General features: G+C 46.2%; 1 protein-coding gene across 1 annotated transcript in view; it reads left to right on the forward strand.

Moving 5' to 3' along the window:
- Positions 1-20,836, forward strand: part of LOC126457274 (uncharacterized) — a 36,900-nt gene that overhangs the window by 7,223 nt on the left and 8,841 nt on the right. The window contains exon 2 of the mRNA XM_050093441.1: positions 20,352-20,600. Within this exon, the coding sequence (XP_049949398.1) occupies positions 20,352-20,600 (249 nt within the window). The remainder of the gene's footprint in view (positions 1-20,351; positions 20,601-20,836) is intronic.

Raw genomic sequence — 20,836 nt, forward strand, 5'->3', positions numbered from 1 at the left:
TCCCTACGCTTTCATTTTAAATTTTTACCTTTTTTATACTGCAAATAAACCGAAATAATGCACAACAAAACGTATCAATATGTTCGTAAAAGGCACGAAAGAGACAAAGGAAAATTTGGGAATTGCACATTTCCGAAAAGGGATTAAGACTCAGTCTTTATACATAAAATTACAGGCGTTATTTAACAGTTCATGGTTTACACACCGCGGGCTGATATTTTCCGTACAAACAGCGGAGTCAATAAATTTTTCGCCGTCTTGTGAATTTCATAAACGCCTTATTTTTACGATTATGGGGCTATTCAGATCTTCCTCTGCAGAAAGAATAGTCTCACTGCGTTGTCACAAGATTCTCGAAAAATTCACGTTGCTCAGTAGAGAGCTAACAAGTGAATAAGCTCGGCAGCCGAAGCTAGCCAGCGTCTTCCCCAACGGCTGATGGGCCAGTATTACCTACATCGGGGACCTATTGTTCGGGTGCGGTGTGATACTTCCCAAAAAAGTAGTCAGAATAAAAATGGAATACTCGATTGTATTGTACCTCAGAATACCATTTGTTCTGATGTGAGGTATAATCACAATGGCTTCAGCGTGAGTGAAAATGGTTTTCTTTAGTTCTGGGTTAAGATTTAAACAGACTCTAGGCTTAGCTGATTCTACGCGCGTTGCTGTTGGTTTTACCGTTATGATGAAACAAAGGGCAGAGAGAGCTGTAGGAAAGCGATAAGTTGAGTGATGACTGACCGTGATAAAATGTAGCACAACACCATGAAATTTGTCGCACTGAATAGCAAAAATACCAAGATTTCAAATAAGACAATTTAGATTTCAAGTTCTATGAGGATGCAAAAAAGCATATGATTTGCACGCTGATTGCGCATAATCATAACCTCACCGAACTCCCGCTTCCCGGCGGAGTTATGTTGCTGAAACATACAACAAACTGTCCAGACAATAATTGATATTTAAGGTACATATTCAATGAAGAATAAGTCATTTTAACTCAAAATCAAGATTATTCATGATTAGGTTAAAGAGAGACATGGCGTTCTCACTTGCAACTAGACAGATGAATGGAAAATACATAGGTTTCTAAGGAATTCAGTTTGTTTCATATAAAAGGGCGAAATTAATCCATCGACTCTAATTCATAGAGATAAGAGACACTTATCTCTGTACAGTACTTAAATGACAAATTTATTATGGCAACTGCCAAGGGCTGGTCGAAGTCAAAGTGAAACTAACGGAGTAAGAAATTCTGTACGCATTAATTACGCTCCCCCCCTCCCCCCCTCCCCCCCCCTCCCCCCTCCCCCCCTTTTGGAAAGTCCTCGTGTACGCTGTAGTTACAAATCTATCTTAGAAATTTATTTGCAATCCTAAACTTTCCTTTGTCTTCCCTCTTAATCCCTTCTATGAAAATATTAAGACATAAAAGGTATTGAACATTATTTCGGTTAGTTTGGAGTGTAAGTAATGCTAAAATTTAAGTTTCTATTGAGGGACTCGATCCCACTGTCTCGGATTACCATCCAGTTCTTTCCGGTGCGGCAGCGACTGTGGTACGTCACTGGAGGGAATTGGCATCACACTTGCGCACATGCGGAAGAGGCGATGAGCTCTGACGCCACGTTGTCACATCCCAGATGTGTTCGATCGGGCTCAGATCTGGCGAGTTGGGGCCCCAGCACATCAACTGGAACTCACCACTATGTTTCTCCAACCACTCCTGCTCATTGCTGGCCTTGGCGCATTATCTTGATGAAAAGTGCCATTGCTGTCGGGAAACATGATCGTCACGAGGGGCGTACGTGGTCTGCAACCAGTGTGAGATACTCCCTGGCTGTTGTGGTACCTTGCACGAGCTTCACTGGACCATGGATGCCGAAGCGAATGTTTCCAAGCCTAATGCAGCCGTCACCAGCGTGTCTCCGTTCGTCACTGCAGGTGTCAAGGAGCTGTTCTCCTGGACGACGACAGATTCGTGCCCTCCCATAGGCCTGCTGAAAAAGGTATTGGGATTCATCAGACTAAGGCTCTGCCACTGCGCCAACGTCGGGTGCCGATGGTCACGTGGCCATTTGTCATAGTTGCCGATGTCGTGGTGTTACATGCACATGCACATGCATAGGTCGCCGGCTGTGGAGGCCAATCGTTAGGAGTGTTTCGTGCACTGTGTACACACTTGTACTCTGCCAAGCATTAGTCTAATCTTAGTTCTGTCATAGTATGCCACCTGTCCTGTTTCACCAGTCTGGCCAGCCTACGACCTCAGACATTTGTAATTAATGGTGACCGCCCAACCACACGGCGTCTGGACGTGGTTTCACCACCTGTTGAAGACACCACAGCACTCCTCGAACACACGAAGAGTCGTGCAGTTTCTGAAATGCTCTTGCCTAGCCTCCGGGCTATTACAATATGCCCTCGGTTAAACTCAGACCGAGCGTCTTCCCCATTCTAGACAGACAGCCCGCTCACAGATACTACCTGCACTATGCGTGTGTCTGACTAGCAGTTATTTCTGTCCAGGCAATGCTGCTGTCGCCTGAACGGGCTTATGTAGACAGTAGGTCGGTGGTCATAATGTTCTGGCTGATCAGTGTATGTCATAAATTTGGACTAAACTGATGGCGGAGTGGGCGCGGTCCTCTTGTTCATCCGTATTCTGTGCTGCGAAGTCTACAAAGCAAAAGACCCTAAAACTACAAAAACCTAATACTAAAAGAAACAGAGAAAGGAAAATGTACCACTAAAAACTATTAACCCCTCAACTAATTATCCAACTAAGCGTAAAACTTGAGTGCAATCGCGTAATAAACTTTTTGTTCATTACGCTACATCTAAATTGTAGAAGAAAGTTAACGGTACTAAACACGGACAGCCAATACTCCAGCCAGCAGCGACTAAGTAGCGCTGCTGCGCGGTCGTAGCAGACAGCATGGCGTGGCTGGCGCAAGAGGTGAGAAGTGAAAGTTGGGCAAGGACTTTGCTCCGACAAGCGTTAACAGCCCTTGTGGGGTCTGTTGTGCTGACAGGCACCGTGTTGTCTCCTACTGTCATGCGGTGGCGATATTAAAGAGAACACAGCAAGTGTCATAGCCCGATATCCCAGAAACTTCGCTCACTGGAAAGGTCAAAATAAAGGAACATCTCTCGGCTTATCCGTAGACACTCGACCATTTCTGAGAAAACGTTGACAAAAGTTTGAGGTACTTCTTGCCTTTTAGCGAGTACGTAATTAAACTGAAGGGATAGAAAAGTGGCTAGCGTTGCAGCTTCACACTTTTAGCTCTCATGTTAGAAACCATATTATGTTTCCATTTAGCCGGCCGGTGTGGCCGAGCGGTTCTAGGCGCTTCAGTCTGGAACCGCGCGACCGCTACAGTCGCAGGTTCGAATCCTGCCTCGGGCATGGATGTGTGTGATGTCCTTAGGTTAGTTAGGTTGAAGTAGTTCTAAGTTCTAGGGGACTGATGACCACAGCTGTTAAGTCCTATAGTGCTCACAGCCCTGTTTCCATTTATCTACCCATGTCCATATTGAAGGAATGTTTTTTAACGTATATTGAAATAACGTTGTCCTTACTCGTCTGATAGTGTGCTAAATAAATGGGAAAATTAAAAAGACTGTAACCCCTGGAATAACGTCTCATAATAAATGCATGATACTTATTGAGAAACCCATTTGTAATTCTAAAATTAATATAATGCCCTTGTATCCCATAACTTAATAAGATGTTGTAGCCTTCTAAGGAAACGAATAGGTAAAAGACAAAACAAAAATAAAAACAATAATAGGGATTCGAAAACGGGTCGCGTAAGTGGGGGCGTGATGCAAGCCATTGTGCCACCAGTTGGATTGAGATTAACGCGCATTAAAAGGCATCTTTCCTATTTTGAACTCCTCTTCCTCTGTGCGATGGTTCTGGGAAATCGGGGTATAGTACTTGAGGTGTTCTTCTCGTCAGTAGCTGCTACAGCACTGGCTATTTTTTGTTTCGCCTTCTCTGTTAACACACATCGATAAACCGAACACCGCATGGACAGCTTTATCCAATACGCACATAAGTCCACTTTATAAAAAAAAATTTCGTTCTGTTTTTTCCTCGTTGTCAGATGTCGTATGAAACAATAGTGGTATGAACTGATCTACAGATGACAAGATATTACAAATTTTCCACGAAACGTCGAACAAAATGCACCTGACGGCTCTTAAGAGATACACCTGGTATTTCCCCAGAGCGTAACATTTTGAAATGCAGAGTAACTGTAGTCTGCCATCGCTTAACGTTAAAATAATAGCGGAAAATTAATAGCAACAATTGGGACTATTGTGGTGCACTATGGCTTCATTAATTATTTAGTAGTAGTAGTAGTAGTAGTAGTAGTAGTAGTAGTCGTCGTCGTCGTCGTCGTCGTCGTCGTCGTCGTCGTCGTCGTCTTCAGTCCTGAGACTGGTTTGATGCATTTCTCCATGCTGCTCCACCGAGCGAGGTGGCGCAGTGGTTAGACACTGGACTCGCATTCGGGAGGACGACGGTTCAATCCCGCGTCCGGCCATCCTGATTTAGGTTTTCCGTGATTTCCCTAAATCACTCCAGGCAAATGCCGGGATGGTTTCTCTGAAAGGGCACGGCCGACTTCCTTCCCCATCCTTCCCTAATCCGATGAGACCGATGACCACGCTGTCTGCTCTCCTTCCCCAAACCAACCAACCAACCAATCCATGCTACTCTATCTTGTGCAAGCTTCATCACCTCCCAGTACTTACTGCAGCCTACATACTTCTGAATCTGCTTAGTGTATTCATCTCTTGGTCTCCCTCTACGATTTTTACTCTCCACGCTGCCCTCCAGTACTAAATTGGTGATGCTTTGATGCCTCAGAACATGTCCTACCAACCGATCCCTTCTTCTAGTCAAGTTGTGCCACAAACTCCTCCCCGATTCTATTAAATACCTCATTAGTTATGTGATCTACCCATCTAATCTTCAGCATTCTTCTGTAGCACCACATTTCGAAAGGTTCTATTCTCTTCTTGTCCAAACTAGTTATCGTCAATGTTTCACTTCCATACATGGCTACATACAAATACTTTCAGAAACGACTTCCTGACACTTAAATCTATACTCGATGTTAACAAATTTCTCTTCTTCAGAAACGCTTTCCTTGCCATTGCCAGTCTACATTTTATATCCTCTCTACTTCTACCATCATCAGTTATTTTACTCCCCAAATAGCAAAACTCCTTTATTACTTGAAGTGTCTCATTTCCTAATCTAATTCCCTCAGCATCACCCGACTTAATGCGACTACATTTCATTATCCTCGTTTTGCTTTTGTTGATGTTATTGAGCGGTTAAGGACGATGAAATGAAATGCGGTTGCCACCAAATGGCAATATGGGAAAATGGCAGAGGCAGACTCATATTTGTGGATGCTAAAATATCTAGAAAGAATATCATTAGTGAATCCAGACTGTGGAGACATTTAGGGACTGCCGAGGCCCACCAGAGCCCTCTTGTGTGTATCCGGAAAGATCGTCACCACAAACTCACAATGTGAGAAGCAAGCAGACGAAGTTGAAAAGTGAAATCGGTTAAATTAGAGGTTAAAGCACAGAGTCTGAAATGAAGAATAATCATATCTGGCAAACGGTTTAGTAATACCGTTCAGCTCGTACAGTGATGCATGCATGGAACGGATAGAAAAGTTATACTGGTAGACTAGCGGATACTAATAGGCGTCACTACAGCGAAGGGTTATTTACATCTTTCTCGTATGGCCGTAACGGACCGCGCAGCTTCGTCCAGTGTTGCATCGAAATTGGCAAACTGCAACGAATGTGGACCTACCGAACTGTAGACGCAGGCATTTGCTGTGATCTGTGCCTGGCAGGTAACGAGAATTCAGTTCGCCAGGAACCACAAGCGACTCACACGGGCGATAGACGTGTGAATGCAGTATCCGACGTAGATGCTGGTAACATTTTTGTTAGGGCCCACTTGCCATGAAAGGCAACAAAACGGAGCGTAGAATATCGACGTACCACTGTGCTATAAGGGTGCCGCAGATAACCAAAGGGTTCCTACTATGAAATGAAATGGCATCCTAAACAATCATTATGGAGGGCGATTGTCCAGCTAATACCCAACTGCTGTCTGAGGCAACTCCACACACATCTACGCTGGTCCTACTCCAGTCAATGAGATTGCAGGCTGAAGACGTGTTGGGCGATGTTCTGAACAGTGGTGGCATACGACCCGACAACCTTCAGATGCTCCGGCGTCCCATTTCTTTCATAGCAGGACCGCTATGGTTGTCATCCGCGGTACTCATACAGCACAGCGCTACATCGATGATATTCTACATTCCGTTCTGCTGCCCTTCATGACAAGACATTCTGGCATCACATTAAGCAAGGCAATTCCCGCCCGCAAACGACGAGAGTTTCTTCTACCTGTTTCGTGTTTTCAAACCCTAGTTTCCCCCCCTGCGGGTCCGGGGTAAGAATAGGCTCGAGGTATTCCTGCCTGTCGTAAGAGGCGACTAAAAGGAGTTTCAACCGTTTCGGCCTTCCATGTGGTGGTCCCCCTTGGGGTTTGACCACCATTTTTCAAAATTCTACAGAAGTACGAGCCTTTTGGGGAAGGACGCCTTACGTGGTGTACCACTGGTCCTCAGTGCACTAAGACCTTGGCACTCAGCATTGTAATGGCGTTGTAACCATACCCACTATTCCTCAAATTGGGCCTAAACGCCTGATGGGTTGTACAAGTTACGCCCATAGTGCATCCCCATCTGCACCTACGATCATGATGGACTTTCCATGGCACCAGGACGGTAGCCAGCCCGTTGTGGTGGGGTCGTCATGTACCCTCTAGGTTGTAGCCCCTTGACAACACAGGGATCGTACTGCCGATACCTGAGCTGCACCCTCCCCACGTCGGCCAAGGAGTAGATGCCCGTCTCCTTGGGGCATCAGGACTCCCGGCAATGGTCATCCTGCCAGGTGGCCCTTGCTGAGGCTGGGTGGCGCCCGTGGGGAGAGCCCCTGGTCGGAGTGGGTGGTATCGGGGCGGACGTTTCGCAGATGAAACGTCAACACGTATCAGGTCGCTCTGCGGCCGAGTCTTTCAAAAGGAAAGGTACTGTCTCTGGTTCTGGTTCTCCTGCCCTTTCCCCCTTGGCCACTCCCTGGGAGGAAGGACAGGCCCGCCGGCTTGGGGCGAAGTACTTCCCCCACTATTTGGTCTGTCCTCAAACCGATGGGGGGGACGTTCGCCACCTCCAAGCCCATGTTCTTTGTTCAGCACATTGAGGACATCTTCGGGGAAATCGAGGCTCTCAGTAAAATGCGTTTGGGGTCCGTTCTTATAAAGACCACCTCCGCCACACAGTCGGCGGCGCTCCAGGCGTGCGACCGACTAGGGGACATCCCAGTGTCCATTGTCCCACATCTGGAACTGAATAGGACGCAGGGGGTTATTTTTCATCGGGACCTCCTGCTGCAATCTGATGAGGAGCTCAGGGCCAACCTGGAGCGCAGAGGCGTGCATTTCGTCCGGCGAGTCCAGTGCGGCCCCAAAGACTGTCGCATCGACACTGGGGCCTTTATCCTCGCCTTCGAGGGGACGTTCTCCCAGAGAAGGTAAAGGTGATGTGCTACCGGTGCGATGTGCGACCTTACGTCCCGCCTCCTATGCGCTGTTTTCGGTGTTTGCGCTTTGGGCACATGTCACAGTGTGAGGCTGAGCCCCTTTGTGGCAGTTGTGGACGTCATCTTCGTGAGGAACATACATGCACCCCACCACCTCGGTGCGTTAATTGTCCTATCATCCACTCTCCTAGATCCTTAGACTGCCACGCGTATCAGAAGGAGAAGAAGATTCAAGAACTCAAAACTTTGGATCGTCTCTCTTATTCTGAGGCCAGGAAGAAGTATGACCACCTCAATCCTGTGACGTTGACCACTTCGTTTGCCTCAGTCGTGTCAACTCCTTCCACGATATCCTCACCCCTATCCTGTCCCCCCTCCACCTCATCCCCCCATCCGGGGTCGATGCCTCCGCCTCCCAAATCCCTCCCTTCCAAATCCTCCTCCCCCATGGCCCCCGCCCCCTCTGCCCCAGGGGCCACCCTTGCTCCTCCTCTCCCCCCGCCGCCTGAGAAGCGATCCTCTTCTCAAGCGTCCATCGGGGAAATGTTCCGGACCCCAGCTTCTGAGGTCCGGCGTTCCAAAACAGACCCCGTGCGTGAGGACCTTCTTCGGGTCCAGCCCACCATCCCTGTGCCTCCTTGGACTTCCAAGAAGGCCTCCAAGAAGAAGTCTCTATCCCCCTCTCCACCCCGACGCGTTTCGTCTGACGCTCCATCCGTGAGTCGCTGCTCCCGGCCGTCCTCAGTTTCGCCGTGATGCTCTGCTGCCAGGCGCTCAGCTGGCCTCTCATCGGCAAATGATGCTGCCCCTCCTACACAACCCGGGACAGCGGCTGCAGCTGGCGAAGACTCGATGGAACAGGATCCGCCTCCCGCTGGTTGTAGCGTTGTTCCCTCGAAACCTGGCCCTCTGCGGCCGTCGAGGTGACCAGCTCTTCCCCCGTCTCTTTCCCCCACTTTTTTGACTAGCGATGGCCTTGTTACATTGGAACATAAGAGGTATTCGATCTAATCAGGAGGAATTACAACTGCTCCTCCGCCTGCACTGTCCGCTCGTCCTTGGTCTCCAGGAAACCACGTTGCGCCCGACTGACCGTATTGCCTTTACCCACTATACCTTGGAGCGGTATGACCTCACCCCTGTGGACGGTATCCCAGCTCATGGTGGGGTCATGTTGCTCGTTCGGGACGATATCTATTACCATCCCATCCCATTGACCACCCCACTCCAAGCAATAGCTGTCCGTATTACTCTTTCTGCTTTTACCTTCTCAGTTTGTACCATCTACACTCCATCGTCGTCCGCAGTTAGTTGGGCTGACATGATGCACCTGATTGTTCAGCTTCCTCTGCCGTTTTTGTTTGGCGACTTCAATGCCCATCATCCCCTTTGGGGCTCTCCTGCATCCTGTGGATGTCTTCAACCATCTCAATCTTGTCTGCCTCAATACTGGCGCCCCGACTTTCCTCTGACTCTACTCATACCTACTCCCACTTGGACCTCTCGATCTGTTCTACCACTCTTGCCCATCGGTTCGAGTGGTATGTCCTTTCTGACACCTATTCGAGCGACCACTTCCCCTGTGTCGTTTGTCTCCTGCACCACACCCCATCCCCAAGTCCTTCGAGCTGGAACATGCCGAAAGCTGACTGGGGACTTTACTCCTCCCTGGCGACCTTTCCAGACCACGATTTTCTCAGTTGTGACAGCCAGGTCGAATACCTCATGGCTGTTATCATCAATGCTGCCGAACGTTCCATTCCTCGTACTACCTCTTCTTCAAGTCGCGTTTCCGTCCCCTGGTGGAATGAGGCTTGTAGAGACGCTGTCCGTGCTCGACGACGTGCTTTACGCACCTTTCGCCGCCATCCTACGTTGGCGAATTGTATTGGATACAAACGACTCCGAGCGCAATGCCGTAGAGTCATCAAAGACAGCAAAAAAGCTTGTTGGGCCTCTTTCACCAGCTCCTTTAACAGTTTTACTCCCTCTTCTGTCGTCTGGGGTGGCCTGCGCCGGCTGTCGGGCATTAAGGCCCACTCCGCCGTACCTGGCCTGACCTCAGGTAATGAGGTCCTTGTTGATCCTCTGGCTGTCTCCAACGCCTTCGGCCGGTTTTTCGCGGAGGTTTCAAGCTTCCTTCTTCGTACCTACAATCGTGTCTGGACCAAAGGTCAGGTCCCCATGCGTTGGCGTGACGCTGTCGTTGTTCCTATACTCAAACCCGGGAAGGATGGACACCTTCCTTCTAGTTACCACCCCATTTCTCTTACAAGCTGTGTCTGTAAGGTGATGGAGCGCATAGTTAATGCTCGGTTAGTCTGGATTCTTGAATCTCGACGGCTCCTTACCAATGTCCAATGCGGCTTTCGTCGCCGCCGCTCCGCTGTTGACCACCTTGTTACCTTGTCGACATTCATCATGAACAACTTTTTGCGAAGGCGCCAAACGGTAGCCGTGTTCTTCTATTTGGAGAAGGCTTATGATACCTGTTGGAGAGGAGGTATCCTCCGCACTATGCACAGGCGGGGCCTACGCGGTCGCCTGCCCCTTTTTATTGATTCCTTTTTAACAGAACGAAAGTTTAGGGTACGTGTGGGTTCCGCCTTGTCCGACGTCTCCCTCCCGGAGAACGGAGTGCCTCAGGGCTCCGTCTTGAGCGTAGCCCTTTTTTCCATCGCGATCAATCCAATTATGGATTGCATTCCTCCTAATGTCTCAGGCTCTCTCTTTGTCGATGACTTCGCGATCTACTGCAGTGCCCAGAGAACATGCCTCCTGGAGCGCTGCCTTCAGCGTTGTCTAGACAGCCTATACTCATGGAGAGTGGCAAATGGCTTCCGGTTCTCTGAAGAGAAGACGGTTTGTATCAACTTTTGGCGATATAAAGCGTTCCTTCAGCCATCCTTACATCTCGGTCCCGTTGTTCTCCCATTCGTGGAAACAACTAAGTTTCTAGGGCTCACACTGGACAGGAAACTGTGTTGGTCTCCGCATGTCTCTTATTTGGCAGCCCGTTGTACACGTTCCCTTAATGTCCTCAGAGTTCTTAATGGTTCATCTTGGGGAGCGGATCGCAGTGTCTTGCTTCGCTTGTATCGGTCCATAGTCCGATCGAAGCTGGATTATGGGAGCTTCGTCTACTCGTCTGCTCGGCCATCCCTCTTATGCCGTCTCAACTCCATCCACCATTGGGGGTTACGTCTTGCGACGGGAGCCTTCTACACTAGTCCTGTCAAGAGTCTTTATGCTGAAGCTGCCGAATTACCAGTGACCTACCGGCGCGACGTACTGCTGTGTCGGTATGCCTGCTGGCTGTTGTCAATGCCCGACCACCCCTCTTATCAGTCCTTCTTCGCCGATTCTCTCGACCGTCAGTATGGGTTGTATGTGTCTGCCCTGCTGCCCCCTGGAGTCTGCTTCCGTCGCCTGCTTCGACAATTGGATTTTGCCCTCCCTACCACCTTCAGAGAGGGTGAGAGCCCGACACCACCTTGGCTCCAGGCTCTGGTTCATATTTATCTCGACCTCAGCTCACTCCCAAAGAAGTGTACTCCGGCTGCAGTGTATTGCTCACGGTTTGTCGAACTTCGTGCTCGACTTGCCGGTCACACCTTTATTTACACCGATGGCTCCAAAACTGACGATAGTGTCGGCTGTGCCTTTGTCGTAGGGGCCGCCACTTTTAAATACCGGCTCCTCGACCAATGTTCCAGCTTTACGGCCGAGCTTTTTGCTCTCCATCAGGCTGTTCTGTATGCCTGCCGCCACCGCCATTCATCGTATGTACTCTGCTCTGATTCCCTCAGTGCTCTTCAGAGCCTTGGAGCTCCCTATCCGGTCCATCCCTTGGTGCAACGGATCCAGCAGTCCCTCCATTCTTTCGCTGATAATGGTTCTCCTGTCAGCTTTCTGTGGGTTCCCGGACATGTAGGAGTGCCTGGGAATGAGGCTGCAGATGCTGCAGCCAAGGCTGCAGTCCTCCTGCCTCGCCCAGCCTCCCATTGTGTCCCGTCATCTGACGTTCGTGGGGTTGTTTGTAAGAGGCTTGTGTCGTTGTGGTGGGATGCTTGGTCATCTCTCCAAGGAAACAAGCTCCGGGCAGTAAAATCGCTCCCAACTGCTTGGACAACCTCCTCCCGACCATCTCGGCGAGAAGAGGTACTACTGACCAGGTTGCGGATTGGGCATAGCCGGTTTAGCCACCGCTACCTGCTCTCCGGTGACCCAGCCCCGCAGTGCCCTTGTGGTCAAGCATTAGCAGTGCGCCATGTTTTATTGTCGTGTCCCCGCTTTAGTCAATCTCGTGTTGTCCTGTCCCTGCCATCTACTTTACCGGATATTTTAGCTGATGACGCTCGAGCAGCTGCTCGTGTTCTGCGTTTTATAACATTGACTGGCTTGTCCAAAGACATCTAACTTTTTACTTATTTTATCTGCATCTTTGTCAGGACTTCCTGGTGTCCCCCCTCCCCTTGAGTTTTACTAGATTCCATGTGCTCTAACAACTGTGACTGGGCGCTAATGACCTCAGTAGTTGAGCGCCCTTAAACCCCACCAAAAAAAACCCTAGTTTGGCCAGTAAGAACACTATGTTTATCAACTCCAAACGTTTGGAGCATTGTGGACGGAGTTCTCCAACCATCTCAGGTTTTTGACGATCTAAGGCGCTAATTGGACAGAATTTTGCTCTATCTCCCAGGAGAATATTAAACGACTCTATCAATCTATGCCAAGCCGAATAACTGCTTCCCTAAAGGCCATAGTTGGACCAGTGAGTTATTGACTCAGTGAAGCGTTCTCTCTTAAATAACTCATCTAATTTTTCTGAAATTGTAACAATTTGTTTGTTTCGTACGTCACATCTACCGAGTTCCATCCCATTTGGATAATTCCGTTGTGGTGCGTCGTTTTTTGACTGAATGTGTACTGAACTATTGCAATTACGAATAATTGAAACTGGAACTTTGGTTCAAATGGCTCTGAGCGCTATGGGACTTAACTGCTGTGGTCATCAGTTTCCTAGAACTTAGAACTACTTAAACCTAACTAGCCTAAGGACATCGCAGACATCCATGCCCAAGGCAGGATTCGAACCTGCGACTGTTGCGGTCGCGCGGTTCCAGACTGTAGCGCCTAGAACCGCTCGACCACCCGGCCGGCTAAACTGGAACTATCACATAGACAATGTTGTGAAGAAAGCAGACCAAAGCCTGCGATCGACAGAAAATGTAGAAAAAGCAATGGGTCTACTAAAGACTGCTTAGACTACGCCTTTCCGCCCTCTTCAGTAGTATTGCTGTGCGGTGAGAGATCCAGACCTTATCGGGTTGACGGAGTACATCGTAAAAGTTCAAAAAAGAACAAAGCGTTCCGTATTATCGTGAAACAGGTGAGTGCCACGGATGATACGCGAATTGGGGTCCCAATAATTAGAACAAAGTTTTCGTTGCGGCAGGATCTTCTCATGAAATTTCAATGAACTTTCTACCCACAGTGAACATATTTTGTCGGAGCCCCCAACATAGGGAGAAATGATCGTCATAATAGAATGAGCAAATCGGAGCTCGCACGGAAAGCTTTGTGTTCGTTTCTTCAAATGTGTGTGAAATCTTATGAGACTTAACTGTTAAGGTCATCAGTCCCAAAGCTTACACACTACTTACGCTAAATTGTCCTAAGTACACACACTCCCATGCCCGAGGGAGGACCAGCAGCATCGTCCATGACTGCAGCGCCCAAGACAGCTCGGCTAATCCCGCGCGGCTGTTCGTTTCTCCAGCGCACTGTCGGAGAGCTAAACGGTAGAGAAGTAACTGAAAATTGCCAAGAACTTAACTGTGAATTGCAGAGTAATAATGGAGATCTAGCCATTTAGTAAGGTAGGTGGTTCCTTAACAAGAAAAAGATTTAAATTTAACTTTAATAGAAAGAGTTTGAAAGCAATTCAGTAAATAACAAAATATTTCTTAATATTTGAAGTGAACTTCCCGATGAAATTTCAGTGTTTTGATGATACGGAGGAGTAGAATTAAGTTTAGTGCGTACTTCTAAGCAACGTCAAGTAAGAAGGAAACGAGTTTCATGCCGTACGTACGGCTCTGGATTTATGTTAACAGGTCTGTATGATATTTGTCATTTTATCCACTACACGATATTTACCAAATATTTGTTACCTTCTCCAGGTAACTTCAATCACAAATACAAAAAAATACGACTAATTGCTGCGAGTAGCTTTATTCCAACTGTTAACTAGTTGTTTAACAAGGTGACCCTGTTTTTGAGAGCTTGTATTGCGGTTTAGTAATCTTGTTTCCTGTATCAAAACGCCCTAGTTGCTTAATTAGTCCTGTAGATAAAATTTTTATTGAATACGAGGAATACTATACTATTCATTCACCTGTGTAGACATTTGAATTTGATAAACAGCCACAGAAACTGAAAATTTTCTAAGACTTTTCATTCAGATAAAACGGACCATACTTCAGTTTCTGACGAGATCTGTTAATAGCAGACGTGGTCAAATGCAGCCGGGCAGCGCTGACGTAAACGCTGGCAGCTTACCAGCAAGCTTAGGTCACAGGGTAGCTCGACGAAGCGAAAGAGCTTTCCCAGATTAATTGGGCAGGACTTGAAAGTTGTCACAGCAGGACGCGATGGCGATTCATTGGTGACTGGTGAAAACTAATACTGTTCTATTATGAGCAATGTATTTACGTTACATATAAATATGTAGACATTGTTACTTTTCAATTATGTACATTACGAGGGGCATTAATAAGTAATGCAATATATTTGTTCTCGGATAGTTTCTGGGGAACAAATGCGAGATTTGTTGTGGGACATCGTGGAATATTTCCGCTTCAACCCTTATTTTTTGTCATCAGTCTTCTGACTGCCTGGTTTGATGTGGCCCGCCACGAATTCTTCTCCTGCGCCGACCTCTTCATCTGAACAGCATTTGTAACCTACGTCCTCAATTATTTACTGGACAGAAATTTTAATACTCCAATCTCTCTTCCTCTACAGTTTTTACCTTCTACAGTTCCCTCTAGCACCATGAAGGTTACTCCCTGATGCCTTAACATATGTCCCTAGCGTACTCTACCATCTCCTTTTTAGTGTTTTCCACACATCCCTTTAATTTCCGCTTCTGCGCAGAACCTCTTCATTCCTTACCTTATCAGTCCATCTAATTTTAAACATTAGTTTGCAGCACCACATCTCAAATGCTTAGATTCTATCCTGATTCGGTTTCCACAGAGTCAGTTTAACTACATACAATGCTGCGCTCCAGACGCACATCCTCAGAAATTTCTTCCTTAAATAAAGGCCTATGTTTGATACTTCTCATGGCCAGGTATGCCTTTTTGCCATTCCTAGCCTGCTTTTGATGTCCTCTTTATTCCGTCCGTCATTTGTCATTTTCCTGCCTAGGTAGCAGAATTCCTTTACTTCATCTACTTCGTGACCATCAATCCAGATGTTCAGTTTCTCGCTGTTCCCATTTCTGCTACTTCTCATTACTTTAGTCTTGCTTCTATTTACTCTCAATGCATATTCTGTACTCACTACACTGTCCATTCCATTCAGCAGATCATGTAATTCTTCTTCACTTTCACTCAGGATAGCAGTGTCATCAGCGAATCGTATCATTGATATCCTTTCACCTTCAATTTTAATTCCACTCATGAATCTTTTATTTCCATCATTGCGTCTTCGACGTACAGATTGAACGGTAGGAGGAAAGACTAGATCCTTTTCTTAGACGGTTTTTAATTCGGGCACTTCGTTCTTGGTCGTCCACTTTTACTATTCCCTCTTGGCTCTTGTACAAACTGTATATTAACCGTCTCTCCCAATAGTTTACCCCTATTTTTCTCAGAATTTCGAACATCTTCCACCATTTTATACTGTCGAACTCTTTTTTCAGGTCGACAAATCCTATGAACGTGAACGTGTCTTGATTTTTCTTTAGTCTTGCTTCCATTATAAACCACAACGTCAGAATTGGCTCTCTCGTTCCTTTACCTTTCCTAAAGCCAAACCGATCGTCATCTAACGCCCTCAATTTCGTTTTCCATTATGTGTGTTGCTTACAAGAATAACTTCGATGCATGAGCTGTTAAGCTGCTAGCGCGATAGTTCTTGCACTTGTCAGCTCTTGCAGTCTTCGGAATTTTGTGAATGACATTTTTTCCGAAAGTCAGATGGTATATCACCAGACTCACACATTCTACACGCGATCGTGAAAAGTCGTTTTGTTCTATCCCTTCTGCTTTATTTGATCTTAAGTCCTCCAAAGGTCTCTGAAATTTTAATACTGGATCCGCTATCTCTGATAAATACTCCTATTTCTCCTATCGCATCAGACAAATCGTCACCTTCATAGAGGCCTTCAAATTACCCATTTCACCTGTTTCCTCTCTCTTCTGCATTTAACAGTGCAATTCCCGTTGCACTCCTAATTTTACTACCATTGCTTCTAATTTCATCGAAGACTGTTTCGACGTCCTACATGGTGAGTCTGTCCTTCCGACAATCATTTCTTTTTCAATTTTTTCACTTTTTCATGTCCAAGAACTGCGCTCAGATGGCTCTGTCGTTAGCGTTCAGCGTTTCGATTTGCAAAGCTTAAAGGCTGAGAAAAATGTTTGCATAAATATGCAGCACCAAAAAATGCACGCTGTAACTGCCACTTTTGCGTGCAGTACAGGAAACCTAACCCGTGGAAGGTAAGAGCCAGAGTGAATGTTGCTCACTGTTCAAAGATTGTCCTCAATAAGTCACATGACAGGTGTATTAGTTCTAACTGCACATCTGCAGGACAGTTCTGACGTCAACCGAACATGGTGACATGAAGATATCAAAATCTGGCTCAAGTGATCTGAAATTCGCGAGTCTTTCCGCGAATGCTGCATCGAAGATACCGATAGACTGAAGGAATGACTCGAGACGGTCATTATTAATGTTACGTGCCAATTTCGTCACAGTCGGAAAAAGAAATGACACATCTGTCTTGGAACTAACTTTTCCAGATCTCCAGCTTAATTTGCATTGCACGAATTTAAAAAATATACAACTAATTCATTATTTCCCTGCAAAGAGTCATTGAAACTACTCAAATGACTCGTTATTTCAGTAGAAATGGTAGCACACTCATTGAGGACCAGAAAGCTCAGGAACGGACCTTCCTTTCATATCCATAAAGATTTACCTGATCAAGCAAAAAGGAAAAGTTCAAAGATTTTACTATTTTTTAGCCACCTTACCTGCCAGAAACATGGAATACCATTGAAATCAGATTCCAGCTAATCCATTAACTCAGATTGTCCTGTCAACCGTTCAAATTTACAGACCTAACATTACAGGCTTGTCAAATTCCACACACTTGATAATACACTACACACTAAGTGAAATTTCTGTCCTGGGTCCTATTTAGTTTTTAGAAGACCCATAAATCCATCACCGCTGGCCATATTTAGGGAGTCATCAGTGGCGACGGAAACTAGATTATTCCAAAGCAGATTCGTATTCTCAAGAACATGTTAAACTGCACGAAATATCTTCCCCAGTACATGTCCCATGGTGTCCTTTTTTTAATGTTCAGATCTGTACCCACTGCTCGGTCGAAAGCACCCAATTGTGTTGTATCAGTAACGCCGGTATTTTCATCAAGGCACAGAGAATATGCAGTGAAATGAGGCTCTCTCAACGTTAGTTGTCGTTGAACAACTGCACCAAGATCTTCGCAACGGTGTGCAGTTGCGTGACGAGACAGTTTTAAATTGTGGTTTACTTAGAGGACATGGAGATTCACTGTCTGTGTCGAACCATTCCTTCAAAAATGGCCCAATAGAGTGTGGTCGATGTTCCCGAGCAGTTTCAAACCTCGCCCTCACTTTGTAGCTTCAAATTTCTAGAAATAACTGTCAGTTAAATAAGATAGCAGTGTAACTTCAAAAATATTAATAGTCTGTATCAAGTTTACTGAATTAAGAGCTTCTGATTGGGAACGAATTCTGTTAACCTTGCAATTAGTTACAAACGCTCACCGTCCTGAATACTGTTACACTGGCTCGTCATAACTGAGGTGCAGCTACTCACAGAGGTCTAGTGTGAACTATTGTTATCGTATGGCAGCGAAAGTTGATATACTCATGCGTTAATGCCGAACAGATTTACGCTGGAAAAAAGTTGCAATTTCGGCCACAGTGTGCAAATGTGGTGCTGGGAATGGAATAGCAATGGGACGTTGGTAGAAACGGTCAAACAAGTGGGAAAGGGATAATGCTGATGTTATTAACTGCCACTTACATAGTTCGTTCAATATGAGCATTAGACATCGACGAGACGCTGTATGCCAGATATGCACTTGGTGTACAAAATTGGAATTAGTTCAGCTTAAATTGGTTCTGCATTAAAGCATTGTAATGTCCACAAAGTTTAGGTGCGATACGGTGGTCACAGCTCACACTTGATCTGTGAGTAGCTGCAGTTTAATTGTAACCCCCCTGGTACAAGTCAGTCTTTCAATTTTCAGTATCGCTCAACGTTAATTTTTGTCACTGTAACAATATCGATATGTTAAACATTTAGCACCTTCTCACATTGGCACGAAAAGCCACCGCCCTTTCCACTGGGATTCTTGGCGGACGCTATTTGCACTAGAACGTATCTTTCCAGCTGATTCCGCATTCGTAGTACCAGCTGTGACAGCGGCAAGACTGATGACAAGCAAGTACCAGGTGTACCGGTATGAAATGAGCGTTTTTTTGTGAAAATGAAACACTAATTTTGAATTAAAAAGTAAAAACATTTTATTCAAAGTACTGACCATTGCTTTCTATACATTTTGACCACCTTTCTGGCAATTTGTGGAAACCACGCCAATAGAAATGTTCGTCTTTTGAAGCAAGCAAATCAGACACCCAATTTTCGACTTCTTCGTAGGAATCGAAGTGTTCCTCAGTCAATGCGTGTCCCCTTGATGAAAACAAATGGTAGTCGGATGGAGCCAAGTCTGGTGAATACGACGGGTGGGGTAGCAGCTCCCAGCCAAGTGTTTTGATTGTATCCTGAACCAGTTTTGCTTTGCATGCGGGTGCATTGTCGTGTAAAAAAATTACTTTGCCATGTCTTCTGGCCCATTCTGATCTTTTTTTCAGTCAATGCATAGTTCAAATTGATAATTTGTTGTCTGTAGCGATTAGTATTCAGTTTCACCCGGTTTTAGAAGCTCATGATACACCTCACTTTTCTGATCGCACCAAACACAGAGCATTGTCTTCTTGTCGAATCGATCTGGTTTTGCATACGATATTGATGGTTGTCCCGGATTAATCCATGATTTTTCCCGTTTAGGATTCTTAAAATAAATCCATTTTTCATCGCCAGTAACAATTCGATCCAAAATTGATTTTCTTTCATGTCTTTGAAGCAAAATTTGACAAATGGTTTTTCGATTTTTCATCTCTTTCATTCAGTTCATGTGGCACCCATTTTCCACACTTTTGGATCTTTCCCATAGCTTTCAAACTGTCGGAAATTGTTCATTGTGCAACATTCAGCATTGCTGCTATTTGCTTCTGACTCAAAGTATCATCTTTATCCAATATTGCTTGCAATTCGGCGTCTTCGAACTTTTTTGGTGGTCTTCCACGCTCATTTCTTACATCAAAATCATTATTTCTGAACCGTTGAAACCATCTTTCGCATGTTGCTACTGATGGAGCATGATCACCATATGCCTCGACAAGCATTCGATGCGAGTCTGCAGCACTTTTTTTCAAATGGAAACAAAAATTAATGCTTTCCACAAATTATCACTTTCTGGTACAAAATTAGACATTAACAGGATGAAAACATATGTTTGTTCCATGACTTGATGTATACTAAATATCTTTGACAGATGTCATACCAACCAAACAAAAGAAAATAAGGCTCGTTCACAACAAATGTTCCCTATCGACACATTTATATCTTAACGCTCATTTCATACCGGTGCACCTGGTACTCAGGACGTTCGCTGCCAGCGTACTGTACGGGTGCCCATTGCGCGAAATATCCAGTTTTAGCAACTCTGATTAAGATGGACGTAGTAGATCGACAGGAAATTTTAATGTCGGCCGGCTGGCTGGCCCACAGATCATTTTTCACGATAAAACGTAATGATATGGAAATGAGTCATTTTACATTCATATTTCAAATTTAGTTGTCCATACGGTTGCATTTTGAACATTTCAAATATTTAAGAAATTTAACAGATTCCTAGGCGACAACGAGGAATGGAATCGAGAGCTGTGTGGTTAGTCCATAACATACTGTTCTCCACTTTGCACGGCAGGCTGAATTTTAAATTGGCACCTTTTGGAACAGTGGAAGATGTGTACGAATAGATGGTCTTACGCTGATGTAAGCAAAGAAAATTTCCTCGAATTTGCGGCTACATAAAGTAGTTACATTTCGAGTGCACCTCGGCCATTACCAGGTCGCGACGGACTCTTCCGAAAGCTTGTAGAAGGCGAAGATTAAGTTCAAATTTAGAGTTTCGTCAGGACGGAACTGAGCTCGTTAGAGCCCGGCTGCCCCTCCGGCAGGTGGCTGATGAATTCCTACAAGTGTAAGACAGGGAGTATTCTCAGTATTGGCTGTACGTAGTGGTAGTGAGCAGAGTACTCTGTCCGCAGCCACCCTGCATGCCGAGGCGGCGGCGCGACCGCTGCTGCTGGGTGTGTTCGCGAACCGGCCTCAGGAGACGACGTCGGAGCCCTCGTCGAAGCCGCCCCCGCCGCCCCCGCTGCCCAGCACGGACGAGGAGGCCGCGGTGGGCGGCTGCCCCTGTCCTGCCACGCTGCAGTACGACCCCGTCTGCGGCACAGACAACCAGACCTACAACAGCCTCCAGCTGCTGCTGTGCGCCCAGCGCTGCGGGCGCGGTGAGCTGCTCAGCCTCACTTAACTTGCTCACTTAGTTGGCACAAGTACAATCTTCAAAATTCTCTGGGTAGCAGGGGTAAAATACTGACAAGGAACTGTACGAACTTTGCTCAGCAATTTTTCATACTGACAGCCTTGGGCACGACTAGGACTTCGGCATACACTCGGTCGCAAAAGTATTCGGACAGTGGGAAGTTTCACAATGAGTACTCGAGAAACACTATGAAAACCAAAC

The sequence above is a fragment of the Schistocerca serialis genome, chromosome 1, assembly GCF_023864345.2.
Source record: "Schistocerca serialis cubense isolate TAMUIC-IGC-003099 chromosome 1, iqSchSeri2.2, whole genome shotgun sequence".
NCBI classification, from domain to species: Eukaryota; Metazoa; Arthropoda; class Insecta; order Orthoptera; family Acrididae; genus Schistocerca; species Schistocerca serialis.